At 38.4% G+C, this 23,084-nt stretch overlaps 1 protein-coding gene across 1 annotated transcript in view; it reads right to left on the reverse strand.

Annotated features, from left to right (window-relative positions):
• LOC122114868 (contactin-associated protein-like 3) overlaps positions 1-23,084 on the reverse strand; it is a 165,197-nt gene that overhangs the window by 19,256 nt on the left and 122,857 nt on the right. The window contains 7 exon segments of the mRNA XM_042688131.1: positions 5,774-5,861; positions 6,631-6,764; positions 8,852-9,082; positions 10,407-10,646; positions 13,493-13,711; positions 14,430-14,600; positions 19,393-19,520. Of these exon segments, the coding sequence (XP_042544065.1) occupies positions 5,774-5,861; positions 6,631-6,764; positions 8,852-9,082; positions 10,407-10,646; positions 13,493-13,711; positions 14,430-14,600; positions 19,393-19,520 (1,211 nt within the window).

The raw sequence follows: 23,084 nt of genomic DNA on the forward strand, positions 1-23,084 counted from the left end.
TCCTCTTAACTCAGGAACAAGACAAGGATGCCCACTCTCTCCACTTCTCTTCAATCTAGTATTAGAATGCCTAGCTACAGCAATAAGACAAGATGCAGACATAAAGGGGATCCAAATAGGGAAAGAAGAAATAAAACTCTCCCTCTTTGCAGATGACATGATCTTGTATTTAAAGAATCCCATAGACTCCACTCCCAAATTACTCAAGCTGATTCAAAACTTTGGCAAAGTAGCAGGTTATAAAATTAACCCCCAAAAATCAATGGCTTTTCTGTATGCCAACAATGAGAAAAGTGTGGCTGAAATTAGGAAAGCAACTCCATTTGTAATAGCCCCACAAAAAATTAAATACCTAGGAATTAACTTAACTAAAGAAGTGAAGGACCTATATGATGAAAACTTTAAAATCTTGAAAAAGGAAATCAACACAGAACTTAAAAAATGGCAAAGCCTCCCAGGCTCCTGGATTGGAAAGATTAACATCGTGAAAATGGCAATACTTCCCAAGGCTATCTACAAATTCAACGCAATACCTATCCAAATTCCAACCTCATTCTTCAAGGAAATAGAAGAGGCAATCCAAAAATTCATATGGAACAATAAAAGACCCCGAATAGCAAAAATGCTCCTGAATGGAAAGAACACTGCTGGAGGAATATCAATACCAAATTTCAAACTCTACTATAAAGCCATAGTAATCAAAACAGCTTGGTATTGGCATAAGAACAGACGTTAGGACCAATGGAATAGAATTGAAAACCCAGAAATGAACCTACAGACCTATAGCCATCTAATCTTCGATAAGGGAGCTAAAACAATAGAATGGAAGAAAGACAACCTCTTCAGTAAATGGTGCTGGCAAAATTGGTTAACAACATGTAGAAAACTTAAGCTAGATCCGTATATATCACCCTGCACCAGAATCAACTCCAAATGGATCAAAGACCTTGAACTCAAAGCAGACACTCTGAAAACATTACAGGATGGAATAGGAGAAACCCTAGGTCTCCTTGGCTCAGGCCGAAATTTTCTGAATAGAGACTCGGAAACACAACAAATCAAAGAAAGGTTGGACAAATGGGATTGCATAAGGTTGCAGAGCTTCTGCAGGGCAAATGACATAGCTAGCAAGATCAATAGAAAACCCACGGATTGGGAGAAGATCTTTACTAGCCATACAACGGACAAGGGTCTCATATCTAAAATATACTTGGAACTCAAAAAATTAAACCCCCCAACAACAAATCCTCAAAGAAACAACTGCCCAATAAATAAGTGGGCGAAAGACTTAAAGAGAAACTTCTCTGAAGAAGAAAGAAGGATGGCCAATAGACACATGAAGAAATGTTCAACATCCCTAGCCATAAAAGAAATGCAAATCAAAACAACATTGAGATATCACCTCACTCCAGTTAGAATGGCAAAAATCAAGAACTCTAACAACAACAGATGCTGGAGGGGATGTGGACAGAAAGGAACCTTACTTCATTGTTGGTGGGAATGTAAACTTGTTCAACCACTTTGGAAAGCAGTATAGAGGTTCCTCAAAAGACTTCACATAGAGCTCCCCTATGACCCAGCAATCCCACTTTTGGGCATTTACCCTAATGTTTACAAACAAGACCACACTAAAGCTACCAGCACAACTATGTTTATTGCAGCATTATTTACCATAGCTAAGATATGGAACCAACCCAGATGCCCCTCAGTAGATGAATGGATCAAGAAAATGTGGTATATATACACAATGGAATTCTATGCCTCCATCAGAAAGAATGACATTGCCCCATTTGTTAGGAAATGGAAAAACTTGGAAAAAATTATATTAAGTGAAGTAAGCCAGGCCCAAAGAAACGTAGGTCCCATGGTTTCCCTTATTTGTAATATCTAGTATATGTATGAGTCAAGCGGAAAAGGTCAGATAATGTGATGTCAGGAAAATGAACCCTTAGATGTGTATTTTAATGTTTTTTTCTTTCATGCATGTGTTTCTAACACATTTATAAGATTATCTCTTTGTTGCTTTGTATGTCCCTCCCCCACAGTATAACCCCTGCTTTCACTATATTTGATGTCAGTATAACTTGTGGAGGAGATGGGGAAAAACCAGTTGTTTAAGCATACAGGTGGACCTGTTGCAACAATGAGAAGTACAAGTTGTCATGTCCAAAAGGAGCTTTACAACGTTGGTGTGGTGCGGGGGGGGGGGGGGGGGGGGGGAGGAGAAGGATTGGGATTAGGGGGGGAGGGGGGAGGCTGGGAAGGGATGTGAAGGGTAAACAAAGGAGGAGGCTGCAATGCTTGGTAAGAAATGTACGCTTATCCTGCCCATGTAACTGTAACTCCTCTGTACAGTATGTTCACAAATTAAATTAAATTAAATTAAAAAAAAATTTAATCCCCCATAACAAATCCTCAAAGAAACAACTGCCCAATAAATAAGTGGGCTAAAGGCTTAAAGAGAAACTTCTCTGAAGAAGAAAGAAGGATGGCCAATAGACACATGAAGAAATGCTCAACCTCCCTAGCCATAAAAGAAATGCAAATCAAAACAACATTGAGATACCACCTCACCCCAGTTAGAATTGCAAAAATCAAGAACTCTAACAACAACAGATGTTGGAGGGGTTGTGGACAGAAGCAAACCTTACTTCTTTGTTGGTGGGAGTGTAAACTTGTTCAACCACCTCAAAGGACTCCACATAGAGCTCCCCTATGACCCAAAAATCCCACTTTTGGGCATTTACCCAAATGTTTACAAACAAGACCACACTAAAACTACCAGCACAACTATGTTTATTGCAGCATTATTTGCTATAGCTAAGATATGGAACCAACCTACATGCCCCTCAGTAGATGAATGGATCAAGAAAATGTGGTATATATACACAATGGAATTCTATGCCTCCATCAGAAAGAATGACATTGCCCCATTTGTTAGGAAATGGAAAGACTTGGAAAAATTATATTAAGTGAAGTAAGCCAAGCCCAAAGAAACGTAGGTCCCATGGTTTTCCTTATGTGCAATATCTAGTATATGTCTGAGTCAAGCAGAAAAGGTCAGATAAGGTGATGTTAAGGAAATGTACCCTAAGATATGTATTCAAATATTTTTTTTCTTTCATGCGATTGTTTCTGACACATTTATAAGATTATTTCTTTGTTGCTTTGCATGTCCCTAACCCCACAATATAACCCCTGCTTTCACTGTATTTGATGTTGGTATAATTTGTGGAGGGGAAGGGGAAAAACAAGTTGTTTAAATAAGGATACTGTTAGACCCGTTGCAACAATGAGAAGTACAAATTGTTATGTCGAAAATGAACTTTACAACTTTGGTGGGGGGGGGGGAGGTTAGGGAGGGGTCAGGGAGAGGATTAGAAGGGATGGGAAGGGGAAACAAAGGAGGAGGCTACAATACTTGATAAGAAATGTACTCATTATCTTGCCCATGTAATTGTAACCCCTCTGTACAGTATTTTCACAATAAAAAATAAATAAAAATTTAAAAAAAAGAAAAACTTCTCTTGAAATCCCCAATGAACCAGGTTGGGATATTTACTCTAAAGTGTGAATGGTTTTATTCAAGAGCAAGATGGGATGTGAAAGAGAATTAGAAAGATTTAGCATTCAGAGGCTCTGACATGGAGCTGGGGAATCTCAAGGGGACTGAATAAGCAAGTCTCTGTCACAACACTGAGTACAGTTAATGAGTCAAATGCAACAAACATGAACAGTAATAAGGCTGCTGTCGTGGAAGAACTGACAAAGATTGCTCACATAAGATTTTAGGATTTTTTCATGTGGTTTAGTGACGATCGTTCTTCTAATAAATACTTATATAAGCTAATTAGTTTGATTTAGCCATTCTACAATGTGTATGAACTTTAAAACATTATAATTTAACCGAATTAGTACATTTTTTTGTCTATCACAAACTTAAGTAAGGAGGCTACGGTCTGAGGACCATGGTTCAAAGTCAGACTGAGCAGAATAGCTGAAAGTAGAACTGTGACTCAAGTGGTATAGCACTAGCTTTGAGCAAAAGAAATTCGGAGATAGTGCCCAGGCCGTGAGTTGAAACCCCAGTACCATCTCACACAGACACACACACACACACACACACACACTGAAAAACTTGGTCATAATTTAGGACAAAGCTCTTTTAAAAGGTAATAGCTCCCTCTTTACACTATTTGTTGGTCTATTTTAGTACATATTAGTGGAATGACTAGCAACCCATCTCTAAATGTGAACACGTGTCAAAGCTTGTTTAAACACATAATACCATCATTTTTATAATGATTTTTCCAACTCATTCTTTCACTAGAATTTTACATACATATATATTATTTATTTTGAAATTCAAAATGTAATGTTTTAAAACACATTTATGTTGTGTGTTGTTCAAATTTGGGTAAATATAAACAGCCGATCAAAAAATTTGAATGAAAAAATGGAATTGTTTTCTATAACTACAAAGAAATAACACAATCAGAACAGAAACAATCTGTGTGTGTGTGTGTGTGTGTGTGTGTGTGTGTGTGTGTGTGTGTGTGTGTGATGGTACTAGGATTTGAACTCAAGGCTGGTCCTGGGTTAATTGGAGATAAGAGTTTCATGGACTTGCTTGAACACTGATCCTCAGATCTCAGCCTCCCGAACAGCTGCAGAAGCAATCCTAAACCTATCAAAAACATGAAAATTTGTGCTAGCTTTTGATTTAAGATTTGTGTTCGTAGGTGAAGATGAAATAAATGCTTATTGTTTTAATTAACTGAATTGTTCTGGCCTATAAAGTTCTTCACTAAATTTCAAGTTTAATTCTTACAGCTCCTATGGCATGCTTTTGAATATAACATTCATGAATAACAACATTAACATCTTCAATTCTATGGTTTGTCCTCTACAATTAACTGGTATGAAATTTAAAGTTTATATGATAACACATATTATTCTACGTTATTACTTATATCCCCATCATATAATGTATGTTTCTATTATCTACTGTATCTTCTTTCAAAGACATTAAAATTTAAAGCCAAATTATCTCTAAACACAGTCTTTTGTCAACTTTATTTATGAAAGGAAACTTCCTACCTGGTGGTATGAAGGTTTATGAACATCGCTTATTCTCCTGTAAGACACTGGAAGTGACAGAGTGGAGAACTCTGTGTGTGTGTGTGTGTGTGTGTGTGTGTGTGTGTGTGTGTGTGTGTTTTCTATGTTTGTCCCCATGCCTGGAAAAAAGTTTGTGATTTTAAAAACAAACACATATTCACAAATATTAATTGTAAGTATATATGGAATTCAGGGTGGTAATATTTGTTTATTTATTTTTGAAGGTACTAGGCCTTGAACTCAGGGAGTTCACACTCTTGCTCAGCTTTTTCACTCATGGCTGGCACTATACTACTTAACCATATCTCCACTTCTGGCTTTTTGCTGATTTTTCAGATATAAGACTTGTAGATTTGTCTACTCAGAGGGTTTCTGAGCATGTATTCTTTTTTTAACTTTTTTTTTTACTGAGCCTGTATTCTTACATCTCAGCCTTCTTATTAGCTAGGATTACAGAAGTCACATCATATGTCAAAATGGTGAGGTTTTTTAAATATTGTATGAAATGACCAAATTAAGACAACCAACTGACCAACATTCAGTATCTACCCTTTCAGTGACTATAATCAAGATGGTATCTCAAAAGAACAGAGCCTAATTTTCCTGAGGCTGTATATAAGCATGTCTCATGTAGAAACATTCTTCCACTTACCTGAAATTGTCCCCAACGCAAGGCATCTGACAGCACTGAATTCTGTCCCTGATGACAGGATGGCTTGTTTCCTTGCATACTTGTCAACCTTTTAAATGGTCCACAGGAAGCAGACATCAAAATGTGAGCAATTTTGATGGGAAGAGTATTGAAATCCAAGAAAAATGAATAAAGATAAACTATATGTTAGTGCTATCAGAAAGAATTAAAAAACAGCTTCCAGAAAGAGATGATATTCTCCATAAATAATATCTTCAGTAATTCAGATTCTGTTTTTCCCCATTATCTATCTGTTTCCTCTATTTTTCTTCAAAGTTTATTTATGACTAGTATAATACACAAAGAAATACAACAAGTTACTTAAAATCAAATGGTATTTTTGAATAGTTAATGCATTTCTAAAAATATACTCTCAGTTAAAACAAGGTCTTGATTTTTTTTCTCTCATGTAGGCAATGCTATAGCCTTTGTTTTTTTTTAATCCAGGGGGAATGGACTCCCCATAGAAATAGTGCCATTAGTTACCACAGTAAACTAGACACTTCCCTGCATGTAAAGTAAAACCAGTGAGGAGAGGTTGGTATTTTAGGACAGAACTGGATATTGAACTTGGGGATGTGCTCACTAGGCATTGGCTCTATCTTTTGAGTCACCTACCCAATCCTGAGGTTGGTATTTTAAATGGTCAAATATTAGTAATAATTTTGACAGTCTGATTGTTACCAAAACACCTTGATTACAAGTTATGTCTCATCAAATGGAAAAACAGTGCTGACTATGTATCTCTATTATTAAGGTGTAGAATCTTAAATATGTTACTTTCAGTTAAAGCTGTCATCACTGAACTGCTGTCTCACCTCTACAAAGATCACAGATGCTGCTCTGTGAATCTTCAAGTGGTGAAGGTGCCCATCAGCCAGATTTTTAAAATCAAAGTCCAACACATCAGCCTCTTTGTGTCTATCCAGCTTGTACCTTACCTGCAAACTTCCTGAAAAAGAAGTCAATGGTCTTTTAAATAAAAACAGAACTTTATAAAAACTGTCAAAACCAGTGATTTTTTTGACCAACTGACAGATAAAAGGTAGGTATACTGAAGCATATTAAAACAAGTGAACACAGTTTGAGTTCCTTGAACATTTATTTGGGTATACTGTGAGGCTTGACTCCCTACGCTATTACCCCAGACACATACAGATGCCAGGAACAAACCCAGGTTTGCACAGATGTCCTAAACGCAGGCAGGCCAATCTGACATGAGCCTGGCTGTGACCACTCTATTGTGGGCCTAGGCTGCAAGTCTCTGAGGCCCAGCTGCAAGGCCAGGAAAGATTTAAGAGATTGGAAGACAGAACTGGACCCTGTTAAGGTCAAACCATCTAGGCAAGACAGATGTAGAGCTGTTGAGCATTTAAAATGCTTGAGATCTTGGATAAGGGTTCTTTGCCCTCACTTATAGTCAACCCCCTCACCCTTCATACTAAACAGATTCCATAAAAACCTTGACTCCTCCTGCCCCCAACACAGTCTCCAAGCCTGAGGGAAGGCTCTGCTCAATAAACAGTGTTCCTCAATAAATAGTCCTAGCCTGTAGAAAATGGAGTCTGGCCTGTTTCCTTCCTTTCTCCTCCATTTTCCTAACAAACTGACATTTACTTTTGCTGCAATGATCGTTTAGGAGCACTTCTAGGGAAAAGTTCTGAATCCATTTCAAAACTAACAACCAGCCAGGTGCTGGTGACTCATGCCTGTTATCCTAGTTACTCTAGAGGCTGAGATCTGAGGATCAAGGTTTGAAGCCAGCCCAGGCAGACAAGTCCTTGAGATTCTAATACTCCAATTAGCCACCAAAAACCTAGAAGCAGAGTTGTGGCTCACATATCCTTGAGGGAAGAAGCTAAGTGACAGTGACCAGGCATTAGTTCAAACCCCACTACTGGTGGAAGTGGTGGAGGGGGGAGCTAGGACCAAATCAGTTACAACAGGAACAAGCAGTCTCTTCTAAGTTCTCTGATTTTCTTTAACTGAATGCAAGAGATATCAACTGACCCCTGCCTCTAACCCTAGTTTCTATAATTTCTTTTAAACTGATTTATTTTAATGCATTATAAATGTACTGATAGAATTTATAAATGAATCATATGACTCATTCACTAGGATTTTTCCCCCAATTTTTTGTCAGAACTCCATAATGGGGAAAAGGAACATGTGGTTTGTCACCTTTACCTCTTTCAGTCCACACAGAGCACATCCCTTCAAGCTGCCTGAAGCAGGCCCAGTTTCCCCCAGAACCCTGAAACCAGGTCATGTATGCAAGCTTGGAAAGCCCTCTGTCCCTAAGATTTTTAGTCAATATACCACTTGAAACACAGCTCCCTTTCCAGGTTTGTCCTGGCTAATTGTATGGACTTTGCTACACTCCTGTGCTAGCTTCCAACCTTGATACTCAGATCTCAGCGTTCTGAGTAGCTACGATTACAAGGGTTAGCCACTGTCACTCAGCTGAATCATTGATTTTTTGTTTTTGTTAATCATGGGGCTTGAACTCAGGGTCTGGGAAATGTACCTGAGCTTTTCACTCAAGGCTAGTGCTCTACCACTTTGAACCATACCTCTGCTTCCAGTTTTCTAGTAGTTAATTGGAGGTAATAATCTCATGGACTTTCCTGCCTAGGCTGGCATCAAACTACAATCCTCAGATTTCAGCCTTCTGGATGGGGAGATGGGAAAGGGAAACAAAGGAGGAGGCAACAATGCTTGATAAGAAATGTACTCATTACCTTGCCCATTTAATTGTAACCCCTGTGCACAATATTTTCACAATAAAAAATTTAACATTTTTTTGAAAAAAAATAAAAATAAAAAAGATCTCAACCTCCTGAGTAGCTAGGGTTACAGGCATGAACCACTGGTGCCCAACTAATCACTGACTTTTTTAGCATTACTGGAAAATAGCCCAACCCCAGTAAAATGCACACTGTGGGCCCATTGCTAACTGTCCTGGCTGGTTTCCTGGCCACAGCACCATGGTCATAGTTTTCTGATTCAGCCTGTGGATGTAACGCTGAGGACACTCACCATCAGGAGTGAGGACAACTGTAAGGTGTTCCTCAAAGAAAGAGCTCACATAGAGCAGTAAACTGGGCGCCCCTGTGGTTCGGAAGCTCAGCGTGGCTATTTCTCTGGTCAGCTTGAGCTCTTCATGAGATGATTCTGCTAAGGATCTGGAGCTGTTACTGAAGGTGTTATTGTCATGTTCTTGAAAATTGTAGATCACTGATGAACTGGCTCCAAAGTATGCAGAAACCTCTGGACAACCCACATTTTTGTTAAGTTAGCATGGTCTAAGTGTAAGACATTTGTGTGATGCGTATTTGGAAAAAAATTCAAGTCTTTAATATTCTAAAAGAGAAAATACTAATGGCATTTTGGCTATTTTATGCTGCTTTACATTTTAAGACAAAAATGGAAATACTGGTTATTTGATATATCAAATAAATATTAGATATAGATAACTAGGTCCCTATAGTCCTAGAACTCAGAATTTCTAACAATGAGCATATTATTGTTAATGTCACAAAAATATTTCAGCTTTGATTCACATACAATTAATTTTCTAATTTAAATATGCAATTTGAGGCCACTGCTCTCCTCCAGGCAATGCCCTGGAGAAAGCAGATAAGACCTATCAGTGCTGCTAGAAGTAGCCACGGGCTTCTCAAAAATAGATTCATATGTCCTTCCAAATCTTTACATGATTTAGGACAGAAATAATTGGATTTCAAATCATCATGTAGAATTTTCTTTTCTTCATAGCATCAAATAAATGCCAGAATCATGTCTATGTAAGATGCAACCTAAAAGATGCTTTGGTTGGGCCCTGTGAATTAAGTTAAAGCTAAATATTCACCCTCCCCCATCCCTCTTTGCATTTGTGGCCTTCGATCTGAGCTATTTCCTGGGCAAGCAGCTAGTGACAAAAGGCAAACTATCCCTCAAACAAGCAATGCCTTATTATTATCTTAAAAGAAAACAGTCGTGGGCTGGGAAGGTGGCTCAGTGATAGAGTGCTTGCCTTGCATGTATGAGGCCCTGGGTTCAATTCCTCAGCACCACAAAAGCAGAAAAAGTCAGAAGTGGTGCTGTGGCTCAAGTGATAGAGTGCTAGCCTTGAGCTGAAGAGCTGAGGGACAGTGCCTAGGCCCAGAGTTCATGCTCTATGACTGACAAAAAAAAAAAACAAACAACAACAAAAAACAGCCCAAAGCGTTCCTGTTCTATTCCAGGAGTAAAGCAATAAGAACTTTTCCACAACTCCTCTACAAAGACTGAGCTAATGGTCAAGCAGGCCACAGCTGTTGAAGTGCACTGTTTTAACTATGCGTAACTTTCACTCTTGTCTCTGATTCTCCCTTTTAACCTGAATCCGAGGTCTGTATCATGGAAGACAGCTGAAGACGTACTGAAGTACAGTCTTCCCATTCCAGCATGCAAGAAACTCCTAAGCCCATGTCTCTTTATTTGGCACATAGGGAGAGTAGCCAGACCTGACTTGGGACTCCTGGACTTTGAGGCTGGGGTCTGAAATCCAGTTTCATCTACACTTCCTTTAGGAACTCTCTGCTATACTCACCTTGCGAGCAGAAGGGTCCTTCGAAGGCAGAGGAGGCACAGTCACACTGGATCCCTGCGTGTTTTTCTAGGCATCTTCCCCCATTATGGCACAGATAGCCATAGCTGCTGCAGTGACCTGCGCACCCCGGCTCCACTCCTGGCGTCACGGTGGCTCTTTCTTCCAGGTTCAGGGCCACCCCGTTCAGCCGCAGGCCCCGGATACAGCCCAGGAAACCCCTCTGCCTGCTGGCAGTTCCCCCTACAAGGGAAGCACTGCCAGTGGCTCATGTTCCCCAAGTGCTCTCGGGATTTCACTGCCCTGTCCACCTAAGACCTTGTAGATATCAGAACCTATGATACTTTCAAAAAGTACTCTGAAAAAGTGCACATTTGTCAATATAGGTTGTGACAAAATGTTGACAACTGTCAAATGGGCCAGACATGGTGGAACACACCAGTAATCCTAGTACTCAGGAGGAAAAGGCAGAGGAACACAAGTTAGGGGCCAGATAAGGCTACATAGTGAGATGCTATCACAATACATGCATACATACATACATACATACATACATACATACATACATACATACATACATACATACACACACACATACATACATACATACATACAGAATGTAACAGCACTAAATAAAATATTAACAAAAAATGTGTTCTTAAAGTTGAACTTAGTAAATATACTCAAAACATTTCTAGCTATATTTTAAATGTTTTTATACTTCTTTTCTTGTAAAGAACAAATTAAAAATCACTGATACCTTTGTGTTTTTATTTCTACCCATGTGAGCCTAAGACAACAGTTCTCAACCATGGGGACACTGCTGTATTTAGGAAAATGTGTTGAAAACCACAGATTTGGGCTCATCCAGGGATTCAAAGATTTGGAGTACAGACTCCAAAATCAGAATTTTCAACTAGTCTCTCAGGCTTTAGAAACTTTACCCAATAGGAATGCTAATACTAAGGCAGATTTTCATACCAACTTTGCTCCTAGAAACCCCACTCATTTATTCTCAGGATTATAAATAAGAAAATAAAACTATTTCAATTGAACAGAGGTTTGATGATCTAAACTGAAGTTTAGATCAGAGTAAGAGTTAGCTGCACTTGAAGCCATGGGCCATTCACCTATGCACACATGAATTCATTCCAGAGTTCTTTTACATTATGGCATCTTTAGGCTAAGCAGACCATGAGCTAATTTGTGATTTATATTTTATTTCTGACTTGGACATCCTTTAAATATGTCAGAATGACCTAGTGAGAGCTAATTTTATTGACCTGCCTAGTTGCCAAACTAGAACCACATTAGAATCAAATAACTTGAAAAGTAAGGCATCAAAACAAAACATTTTTTTCATCTGGGGACAAAAAACAGTACTAAAACAACAAATAATTTAAAAGGAAGACATCTATTACCAAGAATGGTGATATCTGTGTGTGTGTGTGTGTGTGTGTGTGTGAGAGAGAGAGAGAGAGAGAGAGAGAGAGAGAGAGAGAGAGAGAGAGAGAGAATGTTGGTCCTCAGGACTCTGGGCTCTGTCCCTGAATTTCTTTTTGCTCAAGGTTAGCACTCTACCACTTGAGCTACAGCTCTACTTCTGACTTTCTTAAGTAGTTTAGTGAAGGTAAGAGTCTCGTGGGATTTCTTGTCAGACTGACTTTGAACTGCAATCTTCAGCTCTAAACCTTCTAAGTAGCTACAATTACCGGCATGAGCCACTGGTGCCCAGCAGAATGGTGATTTTTAAAGAGTAGTTGGGAGAGCAAAGAAGCCAAATCCAGCTGTGAACACAACATATGTGAGCAGAGATGGCCAGAAGCTGGACAGTGGACATCCTGACAGAGCCAGGCATAGTAGGCTGCTTCTGCATGTGACCGGCTCTCCTCTTTCTGAGGGAGCACTGGAGGATTCTTCCCGCAATTTAAGGCAGATCTACCAACTTCAGTGAAGAGCATAACTGGAGAAATGCATACAAGAGGCTGTTAACATAAAACAGTTCCTGGTGAGTAGTAGCTGAAATTAATGTGAGTTGTCTTGGGTTGGGCATTAAGGGCAAATTTGAAAAAGACTCCACACAGGTATGGGTTTCTTTCCTCGCTGGCTTTCTTTTGACAAGGGAAGTGATCTTTCTAAGGCTGCATAACATTGTTTTTCACCAATAAATTGGGTACTGCAACGTCTGTGGAAAGAAGTAATAAATATTAAATATGGTGCCTCTTGTAAATGGTGCGGAGCAAGATAGACTAGGGAAAATGAAGCATGGTAAAGGGAAGGGATAGTAGGAGAAAAACAAAGATAGGAGCAACAACCCTCAACAATAAATGTGTTCATTACCTTACTCATGTAACTGTAACCCCTCTGTACAGCATCTTTACAATAAAATAAAATTTTTTAAAAGGCAACAAGGAATTCAGAAACCAACAGTGCATTTAGAAGCACTCTCTTCTTTGCTTCTAGATACACTGTTTCTGAATCTCAAGGATAAACATCTATTTTGAAGAACGCATTCTTTCTTGGAAGGGATACCCAAACATACCAGTCAAAAGTTAAAGAGATAGTCACTCATAAGGATCCAGAACTCAAATAATAAAAGTGTAACACCAAATGATTAGGAGTAAACATAAACACTTGCCTAGCATAACTTTAAGTCAGACCCTGACTTTGTCATATATGTATGACATATATTAATATATAACATATATCATATATTAATGTCATATATATGATATATATTCCTATGTCAAAATGCACAGTGTGTCTCCTTTTGCATACCCACACTCTATTTGCTAGTGTGTCTCTGCCTTTCTGCTTTCCTACTTGCTGACTCTATGAAGCACCACTACATTTTCTTGCCATTGTGGCTTATCCAAAAATTCTTATTCTGTTATCGAAGTCAAAGGCCCTGAGTGGAGTGACTCTACTTCTAGAAGGAAACTTCACAAACCTTCATCTGGAACCTGTGACAAAGCCACGGTGGCCATCATCTTTGCTTGCCATTGCTTCTGAGCTGCATTTTTTTCCCTCAAGATCCCTTTCTGCTCTCAGTACAGCTCAGTGATAAACCAACAGTGATAAACACTTACCCACGAAGAGCTGGCTGCTGAGCTGCAAGCGGACAGGTCCGTCTGCTGGGGCAGGCTGCATCTTCTGAGGGAGCTGGTCCACTCGGAGTGTGGCTTCTTTCACATTTCTCTCGGCCCTCACATGGTGCCATCGGTTGTCATTAAGGGGAGTGGGTGACTGCACGGTGAGTTCACAAGGTCCATTCCCCACATCAAAGGAAAAGACTACTTCCTCAGGAGCTGGAAATGGAGAGCTGCTCAGTTAACTTTAGAGGGGAGAACATTTCATGCTGAGTGAACTGGAATGTGGCATCAGAGCCTGCTCATTAGGAAGAAGAGCATTATAGGAGAATGCTACTGGGAGTTGGCTAGGAAGGCCAAATACATTTCTACGCTGGAGGTGAAAAATTAAAACTAAACTTAGCGACATCCATCTTTAGTATTTACTGTTTGCCTCGTGAAGCTCTGAGAGATATTTGGGCACACACAAAAACTGGTATGTTATCTGGCTTCATATGGGCAGTAGCTCCCCAGAGTGGAGCTACTGGGTGGTAGTGGAACCTTTGGGGAATATAGTAGAGGGTAAGATCTTTAAGTCACTTGGGGGATGCTCATGAAGGAGACTTTGTTCCTCTGTTTCCTGACTGGTGAACACACACAGCCACCACCATGGGCCACTCCCCAGGGGTCAAAATATAGGGAGTTTCCTATATCTTGCAGTGGAAACTCCAGAGCCATAAACCAAAATAAACTTAGAAGTGAATTGCCTCAGATATTTTGTTTTCATGATGTAAATTTAACTAACATACTATTGAAGGTGACAAAAATCACACAATTCTTGTATTAATAAAAGTAAGACTGATACGGAAGTACACAGTAAAATTATAAATAAGACTACTAAAGAGTTTATTGCTTATGACTGAATACCCCACAACTTTTCCCAGCATGGACAACTCACCATGCAGCTCCAGCCTGATGAAGTCTGTGATCCCCAGGTTCTCTACAAGCACCCCTGAGGAAGCTGTTGTCTTAAAAAAGAAGGACAGATCAGCACTGAGCTCCCCACGGAAGGTAGGAAAATGAAGATATGAAATCTCAGTATTGAAGGAGGCTGAATTCCAAAATGAATCTGTTTACAACCAAACAAAAAAAAAAAAAGAGACAAATGAGAAAAAATAAAACAAAGAGCAACTAGACTTCATATTTCTAGTATTTGTTTTCACTCGTAATGAACTACTTGTCTATGCAAGCCTTCTTTATGAGGTTCTTCTGAACATGTAGCCATGACATGAATGTCCAAATGATGACTCCTTTGATGATTAAGATTTTAGACATGTGTACAGCTAAGTAGAGGAGTAGTCACTGTGGAAATGATATGTATTTACAAAAAGTTGTTTAATTTTTAAGTTATAGAGTAAAAATGACTTCAGAAGTAAAGTTATGAATCTTGACATGCAATGATTTGTGTAAACATTACAAAATTGGGAGAAAGAGAAGCTCCATCACCCCAGACTCTCCTCCTTGCTATCTCCCTAACTCATCCTCTAGTCCCAGCAATTCTCCCATTGCTATAGTTGCCTTTCTCTAAGCATAAGGTAAGTGGTGTCATGCACCTTTTGAGGTTTGCACACATGGATGCATCTATGATATCCACTTCTCACTACTAACCTTGTCATCTGACACACTACATTGTCCACACTAGAAATCTTACAGCCTTGTTCCTGGCTCCAATAACTCTACACAGAGCTATCATAACCATTTCCATATAGGTTTTTACATGAACATAAATTTTCATTTGCTAAACAACAGATACCCTAGAGCACAATTTCTGAATCCTATAGTAGCTATGTTTAACTACACAAAACTGTCGATCAGTTTTCTAGAGTGACGAGGATTTTTCACTTCTACCCATGATATACAAGAGACTCACTTGTTTTATACTTCCTTCACCACTTACTCTTCCTCATGTGTGCTTTATTTCCTTCTCTCTCTTTTTCCTCCCTTCCTTCTTTCCACCCTCTATCCCTCCCTCCCTCCCTCTCTCCCTCCCCTTCTCCCTCCTTTCCTTCCTTCCTTCCTTCTTTCCTTCCTTCCTTCCTTCCTTCCTTCTTGCTTTGTAGTAGTATCACATAGCAGTTTTAATTTGCCTCATGTCACAATTAATGTCATAGAATATCTGTTTATGTACTTCTGGGCCATTCTTATTTCTCTTTGATTGTTTGCTCAGTTGGAAAGAACTGCCATTTTTCCAATGAGATTTCTATCCATGAAAACAGTGTGTCATTTATGTCATTTATGTTTTCTTGATTCTTTCCTTCAGCATTTTATAGATTTTATACTTACAGATATTACATCAGTTATGTTACAACTCAGTAGTTTGAATATATGTATGCATTTATACACATGTGTGTATGTGTGTGTGTGTGTGTGTGTGTTTGGACTCCTTCTGTATAGGCAGACATATATACACCTGTGAACAAAGGTTTCTCATTTTCCAATCCATATTCATTTGTTTCATTGGAAATAAAATTTGTGTGTGTGTCTGAGTGTGTGTGTGTGTGTGTGTGTGTGTGTGTGTGTGTGTGTGTGTGTGTGTGTGCAAGTCCTGGGGCATGAACTCAGGGCCTGGGCACTGTCCCTGAGCTTTTTTGCTCAAGGCTAGTACTCTGCCACTTGAACCATAGCTCAATTTCTGATCTTTGCAATTAATTGGAGATAAGATTCTCATGGACTTTTCTGCCCAGGGTGGCTTCAACAGCAATCCTCAAAACTCAGCTACAGGAGTAACTAGGATTAAAGGCATAAGCCACTAGTGCCAGCAAAACTACATTTTTTAATAGAGTCTTTTCATTGGATTAAAATTTTCCATTCTATTCCTAGTTTGCTAAGAATTTTATTACAAATTTTACGCTGAATTGGTTATCATAATCAAATTATGATATTTAAATCAATTTTATGTAGATAAGGCATTTGACATGTAATTTTCAAAACCTTTGCTGATTTTCTATGTTAGAGAGAAAAAAGTATTGAATTTTATCTTTATACATACTAGTCTGTTACTCCTTTCTTTTCTGCCAATATTATACACATATTTATCTATTCTGACATTGTTATAACCATACAAACAAGATTATTTTCTCTTCTTGGTGTATGGATATATGGTCATTATGTAGTGTTCTCTGTCTATATACATATATATATATATATATATATATATACATATTTTAGCTCCCTTTGCTCTGAAATAAAGATTTTAATACAGACTTATAATTCTTCCAATTGTATTTGAGTTATTCTATTTTTGCCATTTTCAATAAATTTTGCTATATCTACTTAATGTGAGTTGCTTATAAATAACACCTTGGTGATTTACCAAAAATCCCTGTTTGATCCATGCAGATTTTATTTTTCTGTGCCACCATTATGCCTACATCTAGATTAAATATTTCTGGTATTCTCTTTTAGTTTATGGTTATTTATCTGTTAACTTTCCATCATCACAACATATTTAATCACCTTTACAGTCTATGCTTAGAATCTGTCTTTTTGTTGTTGTTGTTGGTTGTGGGACCTGTACTCTGGGCCTGGGTGCTGTCCCTGAGCTCTTCAGGTCAAGGCTACCACTCTACCACTTGAGTCACAGCACCACTTCGGGCTCGTTCTGCTTATTTGTTGCTGAGGAATCAAACCCAGGGCCTCATGTAAGGCAAGCACTCTACCACTGAACTACCTTTCCAGCCCTAGAATCTGTCTTTTAAGTATTTCTGGTGGTATGTAAAAATCCCAGCAACATATGCTCCCCTTTATCTCTTTCCATAGATATGACTATGTATATTTCAGCTAAAAGCCTGTGAGATTTGTGCTTTGGTCCTGGATCAATACCCCTCTGCCTCCTGACCAGGTCTCACTGGGGCTGTCAGTGGGAGAGAGATAGGTACATGCATTCTGTTCATTTTCTTCAGGAGCAGAACTGTGGTCCTCATTGTTACATCAGAAGGAGAGTGTGCATGGCCATGTGCTAATCAGTCAAGGTAAGATCAGCTGTTCTGCAGTATTTTGACTAAACACATACTATGGTCAAAAGTGCCAGCATTTCCTACTGAAGTGAAATATGATTTAACACCCCCTGGAGGACTGTGGTTTCATAGTCCCCACTAGGCCTGACTCAGAGGTCAGCATGGCCACCAAGGTTTTGGTGAACATTACACTTTGATTGCTCTTCTCTGAAGTCCGTGCCAGTGTAGGGTTAGGGTCAGTGGACTAACATAGTAGAACTTCTATTGCCAAGTATGCTGAGTGGAATGGGCAACAGCATTGGCCCACAGTCTAGTTCTAGTTCAGCACAACAATTCAGACGAGATGGTAATGAAGCTGTGAGACACAGCCAGATTCTAGGTCTATTTTTGTTTTGTTTTCTGTTTCTTTGGTAGCACTCATGTTTTCACACTTGTTAACAAGTGCTCCACCACTTGAACCAAATCTCCAGAACCAGGTCTGTTTTTGGAGTTGAAGCCACAGCATTTGCTGACGAATTAAATATGAATTGTGAGATGACAAGTGTGATTAAGGAGGAAGGAAGGACAGAGTTGCCATGTACTGAATTGGAGAAGGTTGCTTTGTTTATTTCTTTCATGTTTTTATCGTTTGAGTTTGAAATGCCTAACAAAATATAAGTAGAAGTTTCTTATCCATTGGGCAATGAGCTTCCTCATTGATCTGGAAGTATAAATGTGGGGTCATTGGGCTTCAGGTGGTATTTGAAGCCGTAGCACTGATAAGGAGAGTGCCCAGGTGCCCATGCCATCCTGCTAGCAAGAAGATGATGGGAAGAAGTGTAATGGGATTTGTGAGATAACAGCTGCAGAGGACAGAAGCAAATCTTGGGAGGAGTCCAGGGTTCCTAACTAATCAACAAGGAGAAAAATTGAGAGTACTAACCTTTGGATTTAGCAGCATCACAAAATCACATTTGTGGCCAGAAGAGAGAAGCTAGAGGTTTTTTTACAGGCACCAGAAGAAGGAATGTTTTTATTTTATTTTACATAAGGGAGTAGAATCATTAAAATTTCCTATGTAAACACTTAGAATGTCTAGAAGGCATTTATGAATAGAAATACCTAATGGGTTATGCTCTCTCAATGTCCTCTGATTAGGGCATCTTAACACACAGCAACATGCTTTGTAATTAGTACATAGTAGATCTGTACAAATTGAATATTCCTTATTCAAATCTGAAATCTGAAGAGATCCAAAATTTGTAAACTTTCTGCATCTTGAAAGGATGCCATAAGTAGAAAATTCCATACCTGGCCTCATTTGGAATGTTTTGGTCAAAATTCAAACACATTAAATACATTGTATTAGACTATCTTCAGGCATATGTATACAGAATATGTGAACTATAAATGATTTGTAATACATATAAGGTCTTTTATAGTTTGTATAAATTCATATAAATCTATAGGAATGAATAAATATATTTATGGAAATGAGTATATAAAATATATTTATTTAACTGAACTTAACACTTGATTCCCGTATTTATGATTTTTCATAATTAATGTACAAATACTCTGAAGTCTGAAAACTATCTGAAGTTCAAAACATTCCTTCTTCAAATCACTAAAGATAAGGGTTACTTACCTATGCAAGCCAAAAGATATTTCAGATCAAGCCTCTAGTTATATACCTGTTGATATAGTTAACTACTACAGAAATGAGCTTTCACCCAGAGGTAATATGAATTAGCTCACTTTTTTCTCAGTTGTAATTAAACACATTTCTTCTTTTCTAAGTTAACATATACCTAATGAAATATGAATTCCTCAGATGGCAATTTTATGAACCTGTGCAATTAAATTTCTCATGAAACACTGACACACATTCATTGGAATCAAGGGTATTCTTCTTGCCATACTTACTGTCCCCTTGGCAGAGCAGAGGCCCCAAGGAATAAGCTGCTTCATAGTGTGGTCTGTCTGTGTCTGTCATCACAATCTGAGTGACCGGTAGGTGTTCCTTATGGGAAAGAACTACTGTGTCACTGGTCCTAGGAAACAAATATAGCTACCTTGACGTTATTCTGGATAGAACATGATAAAGAGCCTTTTATCAATGTTCAAGAAGAGGTTATCCAAATTTGTGAATTGCACACATTGTCACTGACTATATGTGCTCATCTGAGGACCCAAAGTCACTGCTTGTGCACCTGACCACTAAGAAGGAAGTGAACAGCTCCAGAAACATGCTCGCAAGTGCAGATGTGAGATTACATTTTCAATGCATCTAAGTAGTTTATACTTGTAATTTTCATGAAACACTGACACATTCAAGTCTTACTTGCACGTATGCAAGCCTTCATGCTTTGTACATGAAGGAGAAATTCGCCTCAAAACAAAATTAAAAACAAAACAGAAAGAAACAGGACTGACAAGATTTAGGGTTTTCAATTCTCAAAATTTTATCATAGTCATCCCCTTATTCTTGTTTTCACTTCTTGCATTTTTGTGCCTCATGGTAATCCCTGTCTAAATATATTATTAGACAAGGGCCATAGTCATATAACTTTGATTACAGAATAATTTGTTTTATTTTGTACTGAGTTATTATCCATCTTTTCCTGTGTTTAATTTATTAACTTGGTCATGATCTGTGTGTATTGGAAAAATACTACTAGTAGAGATTGTTATTCTCTGCTGAAGGTCTTGAAATTGATGTCTAAGGGATAGGGGGAATAGAAATGATTCTGTACAAAGGTTTTGGGAATTTCTGTTGTGGTTACTAGGCATTCACTTATATGTTGAGATCATAAATTTTAAAACAAATAACAAAGCACAGATTCAAAAACAAGAGGAAGACATGGTATAATGAACTTAAAATTAACAGGTGGGCAGTGCATTGGGCTTATTTTTCAATGACTATTACCACCTGCATTGCAGGGAAAAGTGGGGATCCTGGGATCCTGGGGCTTTAATTAAGGACTAGATGCTATTCTGAGCTTTTCCTCCCTCAAGAACAGAACTCTACTTGAGCCAAAACTCCACTTTTTGTGGGTAATTGGAGATAAGAATCTCACAGATTTTCCTGCCCAAGCTGACCTCAAACTGCAACCATCATACTTCACCCTCCTGAGTATCTGGGATTACAGGCATGAGCCACCAGTGCCCAGCAAAACTATTAAGTCTAAATTTCTAACAACTGCAAAGTCACCACTTAATCTAGTATATACAGGCTGAAGCATATGAAAATGGAGCTTTCATTGTCAAGCCTGGTGGTGTAAGCCTGTCACTCTCACTAGTTGGGAGACAAAGATAAGAGGATCACAGTCTAAGGCTGGCCTGGCCAAAAAAACCAAGCCCTCATCTGAAAAAAAAACAGTTAAAACTAAAAGGACTTAGAATGCAATTTTAAGTGGTAGAATACCTGCCTAGCAAGTAGGAGATCCTAAGCTCAAAAAACAGTACCACCAATAAATAGAAAGGAAGAAAAATTAGCTTTCACAAGGAAAAAGAAAAGAATTAACAATTTAATATGGCTCAACCTGAAACTTTAAAATGACAAATCAAAATAAGTAGTCAAAGCCAGGCACCGGTGGCTCACATCTATAATCCTAGCTACTCAGGAAGCTGAGATCTGAGGATCGTGATTCAAAGCCAGCCCAGGCAGGAAAGTCCGAGAGACTCTTATCTCCAATAAACCACTCGAAAACTGGAAGTGGCGCTGTGGCTCATGCGGTAGAGCACTCACCTTGAGCACAGGGACAGCGCCCAGGCCTAAAGGTCAAGCCCCACGACCAACAAAAAAAAAAGTAGTCATTCAATTCTCTTTAAGTGTCATAAAAATTAAAATTCCTAAGATCTTTATTCTGTTCAAAAGTTTCAATAAAGTAACTGGTAGAATATGTGGTAAACTATGAAAAGGATCAGATGAATGTGGGTTTCTTAAATGGATTAGTTTAACATATAAGGTTGAATAAAATAATGTAGCTTTGGTAAATCCCTGAGATTGCTGCTATCAGAAGAGCAAAAGCAGATTATCATAAATACATAAATATCAGACTTTGTTTGGAATAAGTGGGCAGCAACCTGCCCATTAGATGATAGAAAAGGTCAGTCTGGATTTGCATACATTTATTACATAGCAAATTAATTTCTAGTGTTAAGTAGCAAACTATTTGTAAATATTACCTATCTTAATTCTTGTGATTGTGATTTTGACTGAAAAAAAAAAGATTTTAGAGGAAGAATAAAAGTGTATTCATTGTCATTAGGGATCCTTGAATTCTAAGGAATTATTTAAGAGCTATACCTTGTTAGGTAAGAAAAATGACACTCTCATTCTGCCTTCAGCATTAATTATGGATTCAGAACCCTGAGATTAAATAAGCAAAATCATAATGAATGCACTATGTGCTAAAACATGTATGGCAATAGCCTTCAGGGTTGTACTGTTTGTACCACCTTTGCTAAATGTAAGGGGTTTGCTAAATGTGACCCTATTTTAGGGAGACTATTAATTGCCATGGTGACCAGACTCATTCAAATATTCAGCAACCAACTTTCCAAATCGCCTTTTAAGAGTCCTCAGTGCTCTAACATCAATTTCTATAATTCATTGTTTTTCAGTGAACTTCTTTTGGTAAAAGATGACTTTCCCCACTTTGGACTGTCGTGAAAGCTACAAAGGAAAACATACTGCATCAAGTTTACAATTTATAAATTTTCTTGCGACAGAGTGGCTGAAAACATGAACTATGTGTTTTGACAGCCAAAGTTCTTGGTTGAATTTCATTGTTCTGTTTGCTCATCCCTGGTTAAAGCCATAAAGCATTTATTACTATGGCAAAACACATTTTGATATCCAATGTCTCCTCTCCCTGCCTCACTGCCACCTTTAGAACTGTCTTTGCCACTTAGTCTCCATTGTTTTACCATGTGAATTTTGACACCAATTTAATAAGAAAAACACAAACAGCTGGGTACCAGTGGCTCACACCTGTAATCCTGGCTAGTTAGGCTGCTGAGATCTGAGGATCTCAGTTAAAAGACAGCCCAGGCAGGAAAGTCCATGAGACTTTATTTTCCAATTAATCACCAAAAAGCCTGAAGGGGACCTGAAGTTCAAGTGGTAGAGTTCTAGCCTTCTATGAAAAAGCTCAGGGGATTGTGCTCAGGTCATGAGCAGAAGCCTTAGCATTGGCACAAAAATAAAACAAAACAACAACAACAACAAAAACCTACAATCAAATGGTTGGCATATGTGTGGAATTACATGAAGTCAAGGAAAGCATTTGAGGTGTCTTAGCTGTCTTTGCAAAAGGAGATTTATGCCTAGGTCTTCTTAAATTCCCATAAACACATTTCACAATTTTTTTATTAAAGTGCTGGCATGGCAATGGGTTTTAGAATATTTCTCATAGTAACATGTTCTTCATAGAAAGCCACCAATCATTCAAAGTTTATTTTCAAGCATTTTCTAACAATTATTACATTCCCTGAAATTCTCTTCATTGAAAATTATATTACTGCATTGCACTTTTGTAAAGATTTTTGAGTTCTGCTTTGTTGAACAGTGGATGACAAGTTTGCAAAATTGTATTTTAAGGAAAGTATGT

The sequence above is a fragment of the Dipodomys spectabilis genome, unplaced genomic scaffold (assembly GCF_019054845.1).
Source record: "Dipodomys spectabilis isolate Male_0828 unplaced genomic scaffold, ASM1905484v1 ptg000112l, whole genome shotgun sequence".
Lineage (NCBI taxonomy): Eukaryota > Metazoa > Chordata > Mammalia > Rodentia > Heteromyidae > Dipodomys > Dipodomys spectabilis.